General features: G+C 43.2%; 1 protein-coding gene across 2 annotated transcripts in view; it reads right to left on the reverse strand.

Moving 5' to 3' along the window:
* Positions 1-16,238, reverse strand: part of klhl29 (kelch like family member 29) — a 202,229-nt gene that overhangs the window by 85,943 nt on the left and 100,048 nt on the right. For both annotated transcript variants that reach the window (XM_022770029.1, XM_022770038.1), the window contains exons 4-5: positions 15,740-15,887; positions 12,127-12,654 (exon numbers count right to left, since the gene is read on the reverse strand). In XM_022770029.1, the coding sequence (XP_022625750.1) occupies positions 12,127-12,654; positions 15,740-15,887 (676 nt within the window). The remainder of the gene's footprint in view (positions 1-12,126; positions 12,655-15,739; positions 15,888-16,238) is intronic.

Below are 16,238 nucleotides of genomic sequence, written 5' to 3' on the forward strand. Positions count from 1 at the left end.
GGTACTGAGATTCCAACTCCTTACAGTAGTATTTATTTTTTCTTTTCTATCCAAGAATTCCTTATTATAAGAAAAGCCCATATGAGAAGCTTTAAGAGAAGAAAATCCAAGAGCTCCTCACTCCTAATATGAACTACTTTTGGGAACTGAGATAAAATGCTGGAATACAGGTCTGCATGCTTAAAAAAGCTCAGGCCAAGCTTAAGCCTTGAATTTGTGGACTGGCTTATTTGTCATAGTGCCAAAGAGGCAAGATGCCAATATGGATTTTAGTTATGTGTTTTTTTTTTTTAACAATATGCCACAGGAAATTGTACAAGTGGACCGTGCCCTCCTGTAGCACAGATTAGCAGACATTCTGCTCAAGTATTATGGAGGACGTCTTTGTCAAACTCAGCTCGGGGTTCAGTAATTCATCCACACCACAACAGATGACATTGTCATTGTGCAATGACACACAAGCAGTAATGCAAACAGACACACATGCAGACATGCATTTGCAGAACCAAAACGCACAAGCAACTACACACACACACACACACACACACACACACACACACACACACACACACACACACACACACACACACACACACACACACACACGACTTTAGGCAAGACAATGTCATAAGAGAATAATCCTAATAACAATGTTGTGCTTATGAGAAGTCGCTGGCTGGTGTAGATAACATACTATATTGCTTGGAGGGGATTTGATTAGAACTGAGTGGGTGTGTAACACTTCTCCATCTTCCCTTTTAATTAAATTGCTAAGTTACTGTTTCATATAAATTATTGCAAGGGCCAGAGTTCTGTCTAGCCCACATTATAAACCCTGGCGGAAAAACAAAGCCAACTGCGTGAGATGAATCATCCGGACACAGGCCTGATGTATCAGTATGAATGGAACCTTTCAGAGAACATCTGCGGAAACGGTTTCATTTTTACTTCACCTGGAGAGGGTTGACTGAGCATCCAAGTTCTTTTGGGGACATTGAGTTGTGTATGTAACTAACTAAGTGTGCGCCACACTCACTCACGTGCAGAACTAAGAGCTGCCCAGAACGAACCAATGCAGGCGTCTGTTAGTCCGTTGTACTTCTGTTCAGAGCATTCACAGAGAATGAGATTTGACCTTAAATCACAACATCACGACTACAACAAATATCAAACTTGTCTCCAGGCCCTCAGTCAGGTAGCTAGTCCACTCTGGCATTTCATCATCCACAGTCTGAGTTTTTTACTTGACAGGAACTTTTATCACCCACGGCAGTGAGAGAACACACCCGCACTGAACCGTGTTATCTTTCAAAACTCTCCAAGAAAAGCTAAACATGAGTAAAAATCATATGAACTATCAAGTTGGCATTCTTATACAATGCAGCTCACGTTGACTGAGCACGGCCACTTCTGCAGGACACACAGTTGTTGCAGGGAGCTGAGACATTAACATGCCCTGGTTTTAGGCGGTGTACTGTTCGGCAGCGGAGCATTTTACAACACTGATCGAGGTGGTGTGGAGCCAAATGATTACAATTTGGGTCCACAATTCAGTTTTCAACATTTGTTCACACTTGTTCTGCACCACAAACTCCATTTCAATTGTAAATGTGAATATAGTCATTGTCAATTCAGCACAAAGCAGCTCTGTAGGTAATGGTCTCTAACATAGTCTTTATAATAATGCTTTTTTAGGGTCTATTATATTATTCCTAATATAAAAAGTATGGGACTGGATGTTATGGGTTATGAGTGGGACAAAGGATGCCGACCCCTCACTGCTGTTGCTGCAGACTAGATACAAGATTAAAAGTTCAATGCTGTGGTTAAACTACTCCTTAAAAGACAACTAGTAGAGATGCCATTAGGGAAATAAAAAGTATGGTTTTGCTTTGACTGTTGAAAGAACTCTATGGAAATTATGTGCATGCCCATTTAAGAATAGCTGTCAACTTGTTTTACCTTTCTGAATATTTAAAGCGAAAAATATACCTGAAATAAAACAAAGTGCAAACCTCACTCAAGCCCAAGTTAAAAGTTTAAAGTTACTTTCTCCTCCGCTGCCCTAACTGCAGTCTGGAACCAACAGCCTCAGCTGTGCCAGGCTGTCTCCTACCCTTCACATTAGGCACGTACTGGTGGTCGAGGACAGATGCCAGTGTATGTGTGAGAGAATGTAGATATGCTGCCCAGCTTGTCTTACACCTCGCTTGTGTTTATGACTTTGGTTTGTGTACATTCCTTGCAAGCTTTGCACATGGGTGATACTCGCCTCTATGGGCTACATTTCTTCCAAGTTGACCCCAAACAGCAAGACAACACAGCTACACACACCAAAACACACACACACGGAAATACAACAACAACAAAAAAAATTCCCATGTCACCAGTGCAGCTTAAGATAAATGTCACATCTCCCCCTGAAGACAATGTGTGTTTACTGGGTAACTTTGTGAAAGTCACAGCAGCCCAAGCAGAAAGGTTAGTGGTGGGGTTAGGTTGTATGTGGGAGTCTTCTCAGCAGACTGCACACCTGAGATGAGCTCCCAGCCTACGGTGGAGTCAGGCGAGTAATCTTTGCATTTCATCAGATTTTTGTCTCTCCTTTCTTTCATTCCCCCCACCCCTCCCTGTTTCCATCTCTTTCCCCAGGGACAGAAAACAATCTATTAGATGACTGGGCTGCCCCACAAATTCTGGTTGTGTCCAGCATGCTCCACTGCTTATGTACGACTGATGTGTTCTCGTAAAGTTGTAATCTAAGTTTAACTCTCTAATACGATACTTTTTTATCCTGCAGACCAGCAAGCTGCATTACATAAGAAAACTATGTCTGTATCTGAGAAAGGAGAGTGGTTACAATGACTACTGTGGCAGAATAATGATAATAATCAACACTATAATTCAGAGCCGCAGTCTCTAGCAACAAAACACACTCTGTAAACTTAATAGGGAACCAGCATATTGCTGTTTCGGCATCTCATCGAGGTCTGTCTTACTGCTAAGGAAGACTTTAAGTCTATTTAGCTTACAGAGTGCAGCACTAGCCTGCAAACATCTCTTGATTGCAATTCAGGCCATTATCATTTGTCTGTGTCACAGACGAATTATATATCTTCACATGCTAAGCCTGTTGCTAACTCTGTGGAATATTAAGTTGGACAGGGGAGCCATTCTTGCTAATGTCTGGTCCTGTCATTAGTATTTATTAGATGCCCTGCATGCATTATCAAACCCATTTAAAAGTTTCTACGTGAGGAAAAAGTTTGACTATCCACTCAGATAAGTAAGCACACCGTGAACATTAGCGAACTAATACTGCTGAACTTCTTCTGGATTTTTTGCTGCACATCTGCTGCTGGTTTGGATACTGAGCTCCCTCCCTGTTGCAATTATGCCTTCTCATTAGAGAGAAACATCCGCTATTGACGGGCTTCCTGGTAACATCTGCTGGGTTTACACTCAGCCTAATTGATAATGCATTACTACCTATTTCATGGCTGATGTGCAGAATAACACATCGACATTTGACTTGTGGCGATTAATCTCGTCATATTAGATAGTGTCTGACATGAGGTGTTTGAGATTCAGGCCCATTTGAGGGTGTAACCTACATTAACTTTGACACTACATTACACACAAATCAATTTGCTCCTACATAACTGAGGGCAGTGGACGTCTCATGGAGGCAAATGGCACTGTTTCAGTTTGAGGCCTCTCCTGAATACTCAATGCATAATGCTACAGCTCTGAGAAACAGTGTCACACTTCTTCACAAATGCTGGCAACACATTCGAGGATGGGACCCAGAAATACATGAGAAGATGAAAATGAGGCTCTAAATTTTCCTTAAAAATAACAAAAACAGTGATGGAAAGTTGATTCACTCCAGTACTGTGCTTAAGTCCAACAATTTGAAGTACTTGACTTCCTCCGTGTTATGCTACTAATCTTATTAAGATTTTACAGATAAAAGAAATGAGAGACCATCTCGCGATGGGATCACGCCAGCCTCGACACCCGCCAACATGTTGACGTTCCGACCTATTATTAAATCAGTACTCAGTACTCAGGGGTCGGACCACACCCATCTCAGCCTTCATTCTGATCTCAAAAACACGCCTGTGAAGGTTTGTGACTGACTTGCACAGTTGTGATGCTATCGTGCTGACAAAACCTTTCCATAGACAGAAACCTGCCAAAGTCAAAACCACCTCTGTGGTAGTTCCTGCTACAGCAGCAGCGATTAGTAATTATACCAGCAATGCTGTCAGTGCAAGCTGGAGCTGAGTTGGAAATAAAGCTTTATTGTTAGTACACAACACCCAGCTGGTGACGCTTCCCTCATGCTTGCTCTTATTGGCTATTGTGGGTTTCTGCTCAATATGCCATCGCTGTTCCTTTCTACACTACAGAATTACAAGTCGTAAGTATCAGACATAAACAAAATAAATCTCAAAAAAATATTAAGGGCTCCCTTAGAAAATGCTTGGTTTAGCACAGTGACAGACCGTTTCTGATTTAGTCATACAACCAATGGCACTCTCTAGAGCTGTTAAATTTAATGATATTTTGGATTTGCTTTTTATTTCATAGCACAATACAGAGTAAGAAAGTGTCACAGAGGGAAAAAACTCTTTTGAAAGAAAAGCAATGGAAAGAAACTGACCTTATCTCGCAACCTCTACCTGCCGACAATAGATATGAATACCTGAGCAGAGATATGATTACGACTAAAGAAAGCTAAAATTCAATCCTGCAGTGTTTAGTTATTACTTTTACAAACGTACACAGCACTCATATCGATTATTGAGCTAAAATTCTGGTTAGTTAATGAATAAAACGTTCAACTGAACAGAGAAGGGCTGAGGACAAAACTCTTATTTTCAGCTGTTTTTAAGTCATCGCAGCTTAAACATACAATCTATAGGGCATCCGTGGATGTCAACTTCAAACAGGAGGAGGATTTAAGGAAAGAGTCATAAAGATTTCAAATAAAATATTAAATGCTTACAATTCTCAACCAGCTAACTGTGGCTCTAGATGAAAAGTGCAGACTTTTTGTAAGGATAATAAGGCAAGAGACAGTCTGATTGTGTGTTTTAGTTGAAAACAGCCATCTGACACTCGGTCCAGCTGTCACAGGCAAATGAGCAATCTGGGCTGACTGGAATTTTTTTTCTCCCTCTAATCCTTTCTTTTCTTAAATTTTCCACTGCCACTTTGCCAACTGAGGCAACACCAGGCTAAAAAAAAACAAGCTATTAGAGAAATGGTTAAAAACTCCAGCATCAGTGGCGTAGAAAAAGCGAGGAGGCAGAGAAAGAAGTTAGAGAGGCATGGAACAGGTGGCAGGTACGCTGGGGAAGGAAGATATAGAAGATGAGAGGGAGGGGAAAAAAAATGGGAGGCAAGTGGATGAAAAGAGAGGAAAGGGAAAAAAGCAGAGGCTATAAGTGGGTATGGGAAGCAGGTGGATGTTAGGATGGTGGGGGGGCTGGAGAGGATGCTGAGAGACAACAGCATGGGAGGGGTGGTGTCAGGAGTGGGAGTGGAGCAACAGACAGACAATTGCAGTGAAGAAGACAGGTGGGGAGGAGGGGAGGGAGGAGAGTATAGGTTGAGGAGAGGATGGAGGAGGGAGGGAGGCGTAGATATGGTGCCCCTTCTAGCGTGGCAGGGAGCCGGGCGGCTGCTCCTTGGCTGCACTGCGTCTGTGATTATGCATGTAGCAGCCGGGCTGTCAGGCTCCGGGTCCTGCGACTGTGCCGCCACTGAGCTTTATCTTGAAATCCCAGTGATTAATGAAGCCGGTGCTGTGTTCTGCATGGTGGAGGTGGACGAGGAATGATCAATCTTAATGAGCTATCCACCGTCCCTATATTAACTGTGGGGGGATATAATGTATGGGGCTCCTGGCGGGGCTCCTCTCCTTTAAAATACGATAACGAGGGAGAGAAAGAACGAGGGCAAGCAGCTTTCCTTCCTCCGCTTATGACACACTGCTGCTGCTCACCTCACGTTTCCTCTCCCCTCCTCCCCTCCCCTCCCTCTTCTTTTTGCTCTCTCCTGAGAGCAGGAGCAGTACTAGAAACAGTTAGACATCTCAATGGAAGCCATCCTTAGCAAAGTTAAAGAGACAGTGTCAGGTAGCTGCTCGGCTACATGTGAACACAAGCGCAGTCTCCAGGCCACTCCTGCCATTCTAAAATGAGATGTTTGAGTCAATATCATTAATATGTAGGCCCCATATGGACTCGTGTGCCAAGGTTACTCATAAGCATATCACCGTGATACCGCATGTATTCATTTATGAGAATTACCTGCACATACTGAGTCCACAGTGATTGGAATAAATTTCAACTTCATTAATAATTTGCAACATTCCCAGCTCTTGTGAATCCCTTTTCAGTTTCCACTAGCTCTATCTAGAATTAAGGAATAAGAGAGATAGAAAAACACTTTAAAATCCATGCATTTCATATTTCAAGTTAAGCCTGTTTTGGAATCATAATAACCCTAGTTATGCTTTAGCTAATCCTGATGTGGATAGCTTTAAGATAATCACCCAGCACAACACCGCACTGACTTTAATTAATTTGCCAGTGCTCATTCTGAATACCTTGATCCGAGTCAGCACATTGGAAACTCAAAAAATAAAAAAACCTACAACTCTCACACCAAATTCAGTATATTTGTCTTGATGAAAAGCATACTTTTGTATAATCTGCAGCGAGGATGTACCGGCAGCCAAGATCCTCTGCACTCTATCGAGTGAGAGAGGGATAGAGACGGAGAAAGAGGGAGAGAAAGAGAAGGGGAGGGTTTAATTAATGTGCTTGCTATGATTAATGGTCTCAGTGTGGCTATCACAAACTGGCTCTGTTTTTAATAACTGGTTTGAAAAGCCTGTCATGCTAGCAGTATATTCTTGTGGTTGAATCAAAATGAGCATTTATATACCGCTAATAATACTGATAATACTGCATGCTTTATGTCTACTTAATAACTGTAGCTACTTTAGTCTACAGACAAAGATCTCCATGGTGAGAGAGAGATGAAATCTGCAAAACATGTTCAAGAATAAAATGTCATTATTACATCCACTAACATCATAAAGCAGTAACAAAGTAAAAACATCCAATAAAACAGCATGTCCATTTCTAAATAACATTTGATGAGGTGAGATAAGTCTCAAGAAAACAGCCGCATATCTCCCTTAAATAAACAGTACCAGCACACACAGCGCGGCCTTGTAAACAGTCACTATCTTACTAATTTGGTTATCTATAATTTCCTCACTTAGTGGTAATATTGCAGCAATAATGTGCAAAGAGCCAATATGCAAGTGGACAGTAATGCCACAGTGCCAATATGATCCGTCCAAAAGTAAACAAAAACGAATACATAATTAAAGTCTTACAGAGACCAAAGTTTGAATAAGACAGATGAGGCAGATACAGCAGAGGAAAGCTCAGCCGGTGCTGCATGTGAGTCTGCGCTGGTCTCACTGTAGCAAAGTAAAACACTGATCTTAACTCAGCAAGGCATCTTAATTGCATTCACTAGCAGCTCAGGAGCTGCTCGGTCCCCAGATGATGGCTGATGTGAGCTGACTGGAAGATGAACTTCCTGGGCAGCGAGGAGGACTGGGTGCCGCCGGATGTGTGTGTGCGATGGTGGAAGAGTACGTCTACGTGTGTCCCTCTCTCATGGTGGTGTGCCTGTGTGTTTCCTCTCTGGGTGCATTTATGCATGTGATCATCTGTGTGCATATGTGCGTCTTAACAATGTGTGTGTGTCTGTGTGAGGGAGAGAAGAGAGCGGGACCGGTAAAGGGCAGTGAGGTGGAAGGAAGCGTTAAAATGATGTTTGACATGAGAAAAGAGGCGAGGAGCCGCGGCACATGCTCAGTACAGCAGCAGGTGGCCTGACAGATCTGTCTGCGACTTCGAACTCCATTCTCAGCTAAAGCTTCCAACACACATGACGACTGTATTTCATCATCATCATCTACTACATCATCAGTCTACTTTACCAAAACAACAACAAAAAAAAAACAGCAGCTCCAACCACAGCACAGTTAGCAGTAGTTGTCTCAGTTCTCAGCTCAAGCCAAGCTGGGAAAACAATATCAAAAATATAATGAGTGGCTGGCATGGGTTAAAGCCATAACCCAGAAAGGTTACAGATACTGTATGTGGAAATAATAACTTCCTTTTGATATTTATGTGTTATTCAGTCGTGAGCTGCCTTTAAATGGGGCTCAATCACGTTTGCAGTGAGTAAGTCCAACCCTGCTGAGCTCGGCACTAGCTTCCCCCAGCTGATATTCATCAGGACAGCCATCGATTTTAATGACTTGGTCAATAGACACACACCGAATCTGCTCTCAGCATCTCCCGCTCTCTCATGTTCCCTCTCTCTCACTGCATCTCTCTCTTCTACTTTTGTCTCCTCCTGTGTGCTGCTCTTTTGCTTTTTTTTTTTTTCTTTCTTACTTATTATTGTCCCTTTTAACAACAACAACCCACATTTCCCACATTTCACATAATGTGCTGACATGTGATGGCTGTGGATCAAGTTACAGATGTGGATAGATTATTTAACTGTGTGGAAAGCTTTTTGAAATCCTGTTTTTATTCTGATCAAATCTGAGGTTGAGAGAAACAAAGGGAAGACAATAAAAAATGCACAAAGAGTAGGTGGTGTGAAGGAAATTAACAATCGGCAAGGTGGTGTGGAGTTTGATTTGTACTCTACGACAGGAAGATATTATGAAAAGCCCTGCTGCGGATGGAGAAACCAGGTAGGCAGATCACAGCCTGGTGACTGGCATATCTCAGTAGGAGATGAGGTTAAAGCTGCCTTCAAGCTGCTCTGTGTGAATCTTCACACACATACAGGCACACAAACATATGGCATTTACACAGACATACACAAACACACATACTATATACAGTAAACAGAAATACAGAAAAATACTGAGACAACACACAAACAGACACACACATACAACGCACAAAGAGAGGAGCACACAGTTGTTGATGTGCCCACTGATGCAGAGCGAAGACAAATTGCTCCCTTTGAAGGCAAAGCCAAATCAAACATGGAGTGTGATTTCTGTCACTGTGGTGCTTGACTTTAAGGCTGTGATGCTGACATCTGACAAAACATCCATGCAGTCACACCCAAGAAGCGATGCTGTGCACGCCTCCAATCATGCACACGCACGCACGCACGCACGCACGCACGCACGCACGCACGCACGCACGCACGCACGCACACACACACACACACACACACACACACACACACACACACACACACACGACCTGTTGTGCAGCTGGATTAAGGGGGAAGAGCTCAAGATCCAGGCCCTTGCCATCAAAAGGCCGCAAAACCTCCTCAGCACATCAGTGCTTACTTGCGTTGTGAATGCAGGCTCAAACTTTTGTTAATGCAGCAACACAATCAGTTAAAGTAATGGCTTTGGTATTTAAACCGCTTGTCCAATAATCACTTCTGAAAACCCCCAGGCGTGAGACACTTGACCACGATTTGACCACTGCAAGAAAACATTACAGCATAGTCTCTCAGTGTCCAAACAACTACCAGAATAATGGACAAATTTTCCATGTTAATTCATAGATTTGCTTCGGCTGCGTCATTTGTTGGATCTATTTCAGGATGATAACTCATCAGCTATTCAAGCAAAGTATCCCACATGTCAGTCAGTGGCACAGCGCAAGTTTGCACCTCATTTATTCCTTGTTTTGGCTTGTACCCCAGACGCCCTGACAAGGCTCATCCTGTATGAGTGAACTGGTGTCCTGCTTGTGTGTGTGTGTGTGTGTGTGTGTGTATGCCAGCTGTATATCTTTTTATTGCACTTTACCAATATAAATTTCTTGAGGACAAAATAAAGCCTGTGTGTGTTTGTGAGAAGGAAGAGATAAAGAAAATATAGAGTGTGTGTGTGTGTGTGTGTGTGTGTGTGTGTGTGTGTGTGTGTGTGTGTGTGTGTGTGTGTGTGTGTGTGTGTGTGTGTGTCCTGTGGCTTCATTTGCTTCCTGGGTTTTATACCAGATGTGTGTAACATTCAATCTCTGCCCTGGGATCAGATTTGCCAACCCTCTTATCCTCACCTCAGCCATCAGAGGGCTGCAGAAACTCTGAACTCTAACCTGCAGCTGCTTTCTCTTCTTTTCACAAACTACTTCTGTTTTGCTTTTTGTGCCAACAGCAGGTCCAAGATAATTATAACAGAAGCAAGCCAGAATGCAAGTCGCAAGAGCTTACCCTCCATATTTACCATCATGCCAGTGCAGCAGAACAGTAGGTTCCCTTGCCACGACGATATGTAGTGTTAATTGATTTAAAACAGAATACCTAAGTCCTGTGGGAGCTTGGGATTTGTGAGTTCTTGGAGTGAGTGAGAACACATTGGAAAAGGAAAGAAACAGACAGGAAGTACCAGACAGAGATATTCAGAAAGACAGAAAAGCACGACGGCAGTGTGCAGAGTCTGAGCGGAGGGGCGGTCAGAGTGGCATTGTTGTGATTACAGCTGCAAAGTTAAGTATTCTTGTCAGCAGACGGGTCTGCAGAAGAGACATCATGGCTGATAACTTATTGGTGCTCAACATTTTACCTATTTCCACTGTCCTTACCCTTACCCCAAATGGCATGCTTACTAATGTCTATTCAACGCTTAACAGGGATGTTTTGCGATTCAAGTGCCTCTGTTTGTAGTTTGACCTTCATAGAAGATTTCAAGTATGCATGATGTCTAGAAATTGACACAGCGATGTTTTCCCTTCTGCCTTTGAAATACGACAGCTGGCAAACTATAACCATACAAACTGAATATTAACTTTATCATTACATGAATCACAGCAACGGTGTGTCCACTGCTGAATTTCAACAATCCTACAGCATTTTCCTTTAATTTAAAACAGATCTTCAGAAATACTGTAATCCCAATTAAACTCTAATTAAACTCCTAATTAAACTCCTGGTCAATAAATTTTGACATGTACATGGTTAATGGATCCGAGACAGTATATTCAACCCAGAAGAAGCTAGAAGCTCTCATTCGATAGAGAGTGGACCACGCCAACGAGCTCGTCTAATTATCCATTTCCAATTCTACCTGCAGTCTCATTTCAATGTATCACAGGCAGCCCCCAAAATAATTGCTTTTTTGCAATCTACAAGTTCATTTGCACACATTTTATTGATCAAAATGAATCAGGAAAAAGAAAACAATCTAAACCTAAATTAAAAGCTTCATTAAATGCGAAAATTGGTCGGGGAATTGCGAACATCTGTTTCTAGTGCCCTGCATCATAAACTCCAAGGTTAAACCAAACACCAATTTACGGCTTGCAGACTCAGGCATGAGCCAGAGCAGTGAAGCACCTTCACAAACACAGCGCAAGTCAACAAGGCTTCAAAAGATTTCGAGAGAGATGTGAGGGCAGGGACTGAAAGCTCTTCCTGCCTTGTGTTTAGTAGGCCTTGTGAGCATTGCGACTCTGAGTGGTAAAAAGATAAACCTGAGACGCTTTTAACTGATTTCAGAGCACAGCAGTGCAGATGCTGCTGTTGTACAGTATTTTGAGAGTAGCACAACATGTTCTCTTCCCCCAAAGAATCCACTGTAGGCAGTATTACAGGTTTTTAGAAGCCCTTGTCTCTCTGCTGTTTTAGGTGCACCTCAGTTCTCTGCGACCTTGGAGCAGCTTTGAAGTGAAATGGCTCTGGTTGCAAGTTGTATTTTAACAACCCCCGTGCTTGAGTGTTTGTGGCCTTGTTTATGACTGTTGGCATCAGAGACTGCTCTGGTATACCGACAGGGGGCAGAGGCCTATGTGTTTCATTCCAGCACTGCCCCACATAAGGCGAGGTCACAAGGAATAGAGAGCTAAGACTACATTGATTTAATACCTAACACCTCCGCGGCTTGGATTCACTTCTGAGCTTAGGTTGCCAGCTCTGCTTTGATTTAGTGTTTGAAAGTTAGTCATGACAGATTCCATATCTGCAAGAGAGTGAGGCTAAAAAACCTTTAAAAAAAAGCTTGCTGTGCAGAGTGCATCAGCTGAGGCTGTCTGTGCTTACCTTTCGGATGTCCCGGGTCACTGAACTCGTACTTTCCCATCCCGACTGTCCGCAGCATTTGCAGCCCGTTAGGACCATCCTGATTGTCTACCGCTGTGGCCTGGCACTGCGCTGCTCCTGCTGCCTGTCCATTAGTCAGAGGCATGGCAGGGGGCTGGATGAGGCCGGGGTGAGAAGTTAAATGGCCGTTGCCCATTACACTATGAGGGCTCTGCTGAACCACCTGGTTGGCTTGGGCAGTGAGGGCGGATGGTGCGACATTGGGCTGAGCTGAGGGGTACGGAGACTGGCTGGGCATACTCAGCACCATGGAGGGTGGTTGCTGGGTCGACTGCGGCGTAAGCTGGAAGTGGGCGGTCATGAGTGGGTGTTGTGGGGGCACTGGTGTCTGGATGGATGGGGTTACTCCTATGATGGGTGACTGTGCAGTCACGCTGTGGTTGAAGGAAGGTGGCTGAGGGAGGGCGTAGGTGTGGGGCAGGAGGCTCGGCTGGCTCACCGCTGCTACAGGGGCAGCCCAGGTCGGACCTGATTGACAAACAGACAGAAGAGCAAAAAAGAAATGAATGAATTGTTCATCCAGCTTTTACACCATAAAGAAATGTGACAGTCATAGTACATGCAATACCATGGCGTAGGCTGATTTGTGGCATCATGGTAAGCTGTAGACAAAGCCAAAAACAAGGGCAGAGTGCTGATTTTAAGTCTGGTATTAGATGATCAAATAGAGACAGTAAACAGGATGAGAAGACAGACTCCAACTTCAGTCTGTTCCTCTCCACATCACAACTGTCAGTGTGCTGCTCTGCTTCAGTCAAAGTTTGTTTTTGACTTGAGACTTAATATCAAACACAAAATATTTGAAGCGATGTACAGATCTGTTCCTAAGATCAACATCATAATAAGATTAAGAGATTTATTTCACCACAGGATGAACAAATGCCTTTCTGAATGTGAAAGTATACATGCTCAGCGCATGTGGCAGTCGGCACTATTATCTGCGTAGAAGTCTGTGTTTACTCAGACACTCGGAGTCGATCATATCCCTGCCCTGAGGCAGGGATGCTGAGGGTGTTCTGGGAAGATGCGGCCATATTGGACCTGAACAATGCCTCCCTCCCTCCCTCCCTCGCTCATTCGCTCCTGCTCCCTCATCTCTAACTCCTCCTGCCATGGTCCAAGCTCTAAAAATAGAATACCACTCTGCCAAAGGGCCAAAGGCTAAATCACAGCATGCAAAAAGAAGCTAAAAAAAAAGAAGCCCACATTATTCATAATACTAACCCTGCTGATAAAATAGTCTAGGCAGAGAAGAGCGGAGAGGGACAGAGAGATAAAAACAGACATCGTGAAGAAAAGAAAGACAGAGCAGACGGTGGGAACAGAAGACTCCAGAGGAGAGGGCAGTTCAGTTCATAATTCACATGTCATTGAGCTAATCATCAGCAACACTGTATTTAATTTCCCCTCTTTTGTAGCCCATCTTGATAAAGGATTCTAATCAAATGGGTTAGTATAATAAGTCCACATCTTATGAAGTTTAAAGGTTTTAATGCAGTGATGGCATTGATTACAATTTGATATATATACATTCTATCTCTCTTCCAGCTCTGTGTTCTTATCCTTCACCATTCCTTCAACCCCTAACCCTTTTACCAGAAAAAAATAAATACCTTATTAAGCCAAGCATTTCATTATCATGGTCCAACATGGACCTACACTGAAAGGGTTGACTGCAAAGTTTAACAGAAAGCAGCTGCTGCGTTAACATTAAATACACACAATGGTTGTGATTGTTGTCTTGCATCTGAGAATTAAGATTTTCAAAAGTGGCACGTTCACATTTAAAAACTCCACTTATGTTTTTAATTTGTTTACGCCACGATTTTTCTTAAATCTAAAGCACATCAAAGATGAACTATTTTTGGACAAAGAAACTACAGTTGAAAAAAAAAAAAAAAACTTCTTTTTCAAAGGCAAACTTTTTTTCAGCAGTCACAAGAGTGAAGTTTCTGTCTAAAGAAACCGTTGATTAATTCTGGCACAGTTGGCAGAGAACTTTCTGGCAACACAGTTCAGTGAAGTGTGGAGAGGAGCTGGCTTCGTTGCAAACGCCAGTCACAGTTTGGAGTAGCACACACGCAAATCAATATGCAACACTATGCTCGGATTTGAGTGTCATATGCGACAGCGTGCCGGGTCGGTGACATCTCACTCTCCTTGCGCTTCATTCCAAGCTGTAGTATGGGTGTGGGAGCTGCGGTGGTGGGGTGGGAGGGATGGGCAGGGAGTGAAGCCTTATTCACTTATACTCAATAATTCAGCCAGACCCCTCAATGCACAGCAGGAGGCTGTGGCCACACAGCAGGGAGGCGCACCAGCAAGGGAGTAAGAACAGAGCTCCATACTCTCCTATCATTACCGCATCCTTCTGTCATAAGAGCATCTCGATTGGTTTGTGCTACAGAAACATTCCTCTTGGGTTAACTGATGAACTATTCAATTATTAATCCACAAACCAATCTATATGTAAGATGTGCTAATTATAATTAGGACATGAGCTGAACAGGCAGTAGCAGAGTTGAAAGATGTTTTCAGTGTGATGCTTTGCTTCCACAGAGTAACAGCTGTCTACAATCTGGATTTGCTGAGCCAGAATTTCCACTGGAACAAGCTTCGTGCCAGTATCATTCTTAAATGAGACACATTTGTGATGAGCAGGAGGCAGAGGCCAGCAAAGCAATGGAAGGAAATTAACTGCTCTAGGGCAGAGCCATTCTGGGTGAGTTCATTACAATAAGAGTAAAAAACTTCAACACTGGCTTAACTCATTAATGTCGGGTGTGCGCGCTGCACTGCAGTGCCACGGTTGCTCTGTACACGCTTTAAAGAGGCATGAATAGAATAAGGTCGACATCTAAATTAGACCTGGTGGAGATCATTTGGAGGACTTTCAGAGTTTCTCTACACAGGTTTAATTTAGACTAAATCAGCTTCAGTTAGTGACACAATAACATTAACAAGGACAATAAAATGAGAGCAGAGTGACAGTAGTGTCTGTGTGTGTGTGTGTGTTTGTGGTGCTTGTGTGTGTGTGTGTGGGTGTGTGTTGCTTAGGGTGGTTGGTGGTGTGTGGTGCGGGGGGGTGTATGTCCTCCAAATATTAAAAAGGGGGTGTACAATACTGATTTGTATCTTTCCCTCTTTCAACTTCTTCTATCACACTGAGATTTCTATAATTATTTGCATAATTAATCTGATTTATGTAAGGGATGTCTTTGTGGCTGTATAGTATGCATGATAGTGTATGTAACGTACGCATGTTGTGGAGGCAAGCATGTATTTTATGTAGGGCAAGACAGTCAAGATGCCTCATTACCATTGGATGCTAGTGTAGCTGGCCCAAACCATCTGGGGTGTAGCACATAAGTGTGTGTGCAAGTGTGTGCACCGTGTACATGCATACATCTGCTGTGTGCACGGGTACTGATGATGTAAAACTTACATCACTGTGAGCTTACATCAGGTGGAACCGGTGGATGTGTGAGTGTGTGTGCGCCTGTCAGTATGCACGCATGTGTGTATGTAACGTGTCGTGTGTGTGATTCATTACCGGTGGGCTCGCTGTCTCGGTGTTGCTTGGCAGGGGGCTCATCTGTATCCCATGGTGTGAGCTGGTTGATGGGCGTCTGTCCCCACCTCACCCCTGGAGCCAGCAGCAGTCCTGGGGTCTGGCTGTCTCCAGGTGACAGACCAGAAACCTGCAGAATGGCAACAAAAACAATGTCACTGATTAGAGCATTATATGAGAAAAAAACAAAAACCCAAAGAAACATGTTGGAATAAAAACCAAACCACTTTACGCCCCCTGATCTTTTACAGCGCAGCATGTTTGTAAATGACCCTAAAATCAATTTCATCAACAACCATGGTTTAAATACAGTATTTCACTTTTTCATTTGAATGAAAAATTCAACAAATCACAGCCATCTAAACTGTTCTTTAAGGTCTTGAAGTGAACCGTGATGATGGAGCATGGCATATAATTAGCAATGAGTGAGTTCTGATTACAGACTATATATAATGGGAACAAGGGAAAAAATCTTGTTCCC

This window comes from Seriola dumerili, unplaced genomic scaffold (genome assembly GCF_002260705.1).
Source record: "Seriola dumerili isolate Sdu_G_001 unplaced genomic scaffold, Sdu_1.0 BDQW01000025.1, whole genome shotgun sequence".
Taxonomy (NCBI): Eukaryota; Metazoa; Chordata; class Actinopteri; order Carangiformes; family Carangidae; genus Seriola; species Seriola dumerili.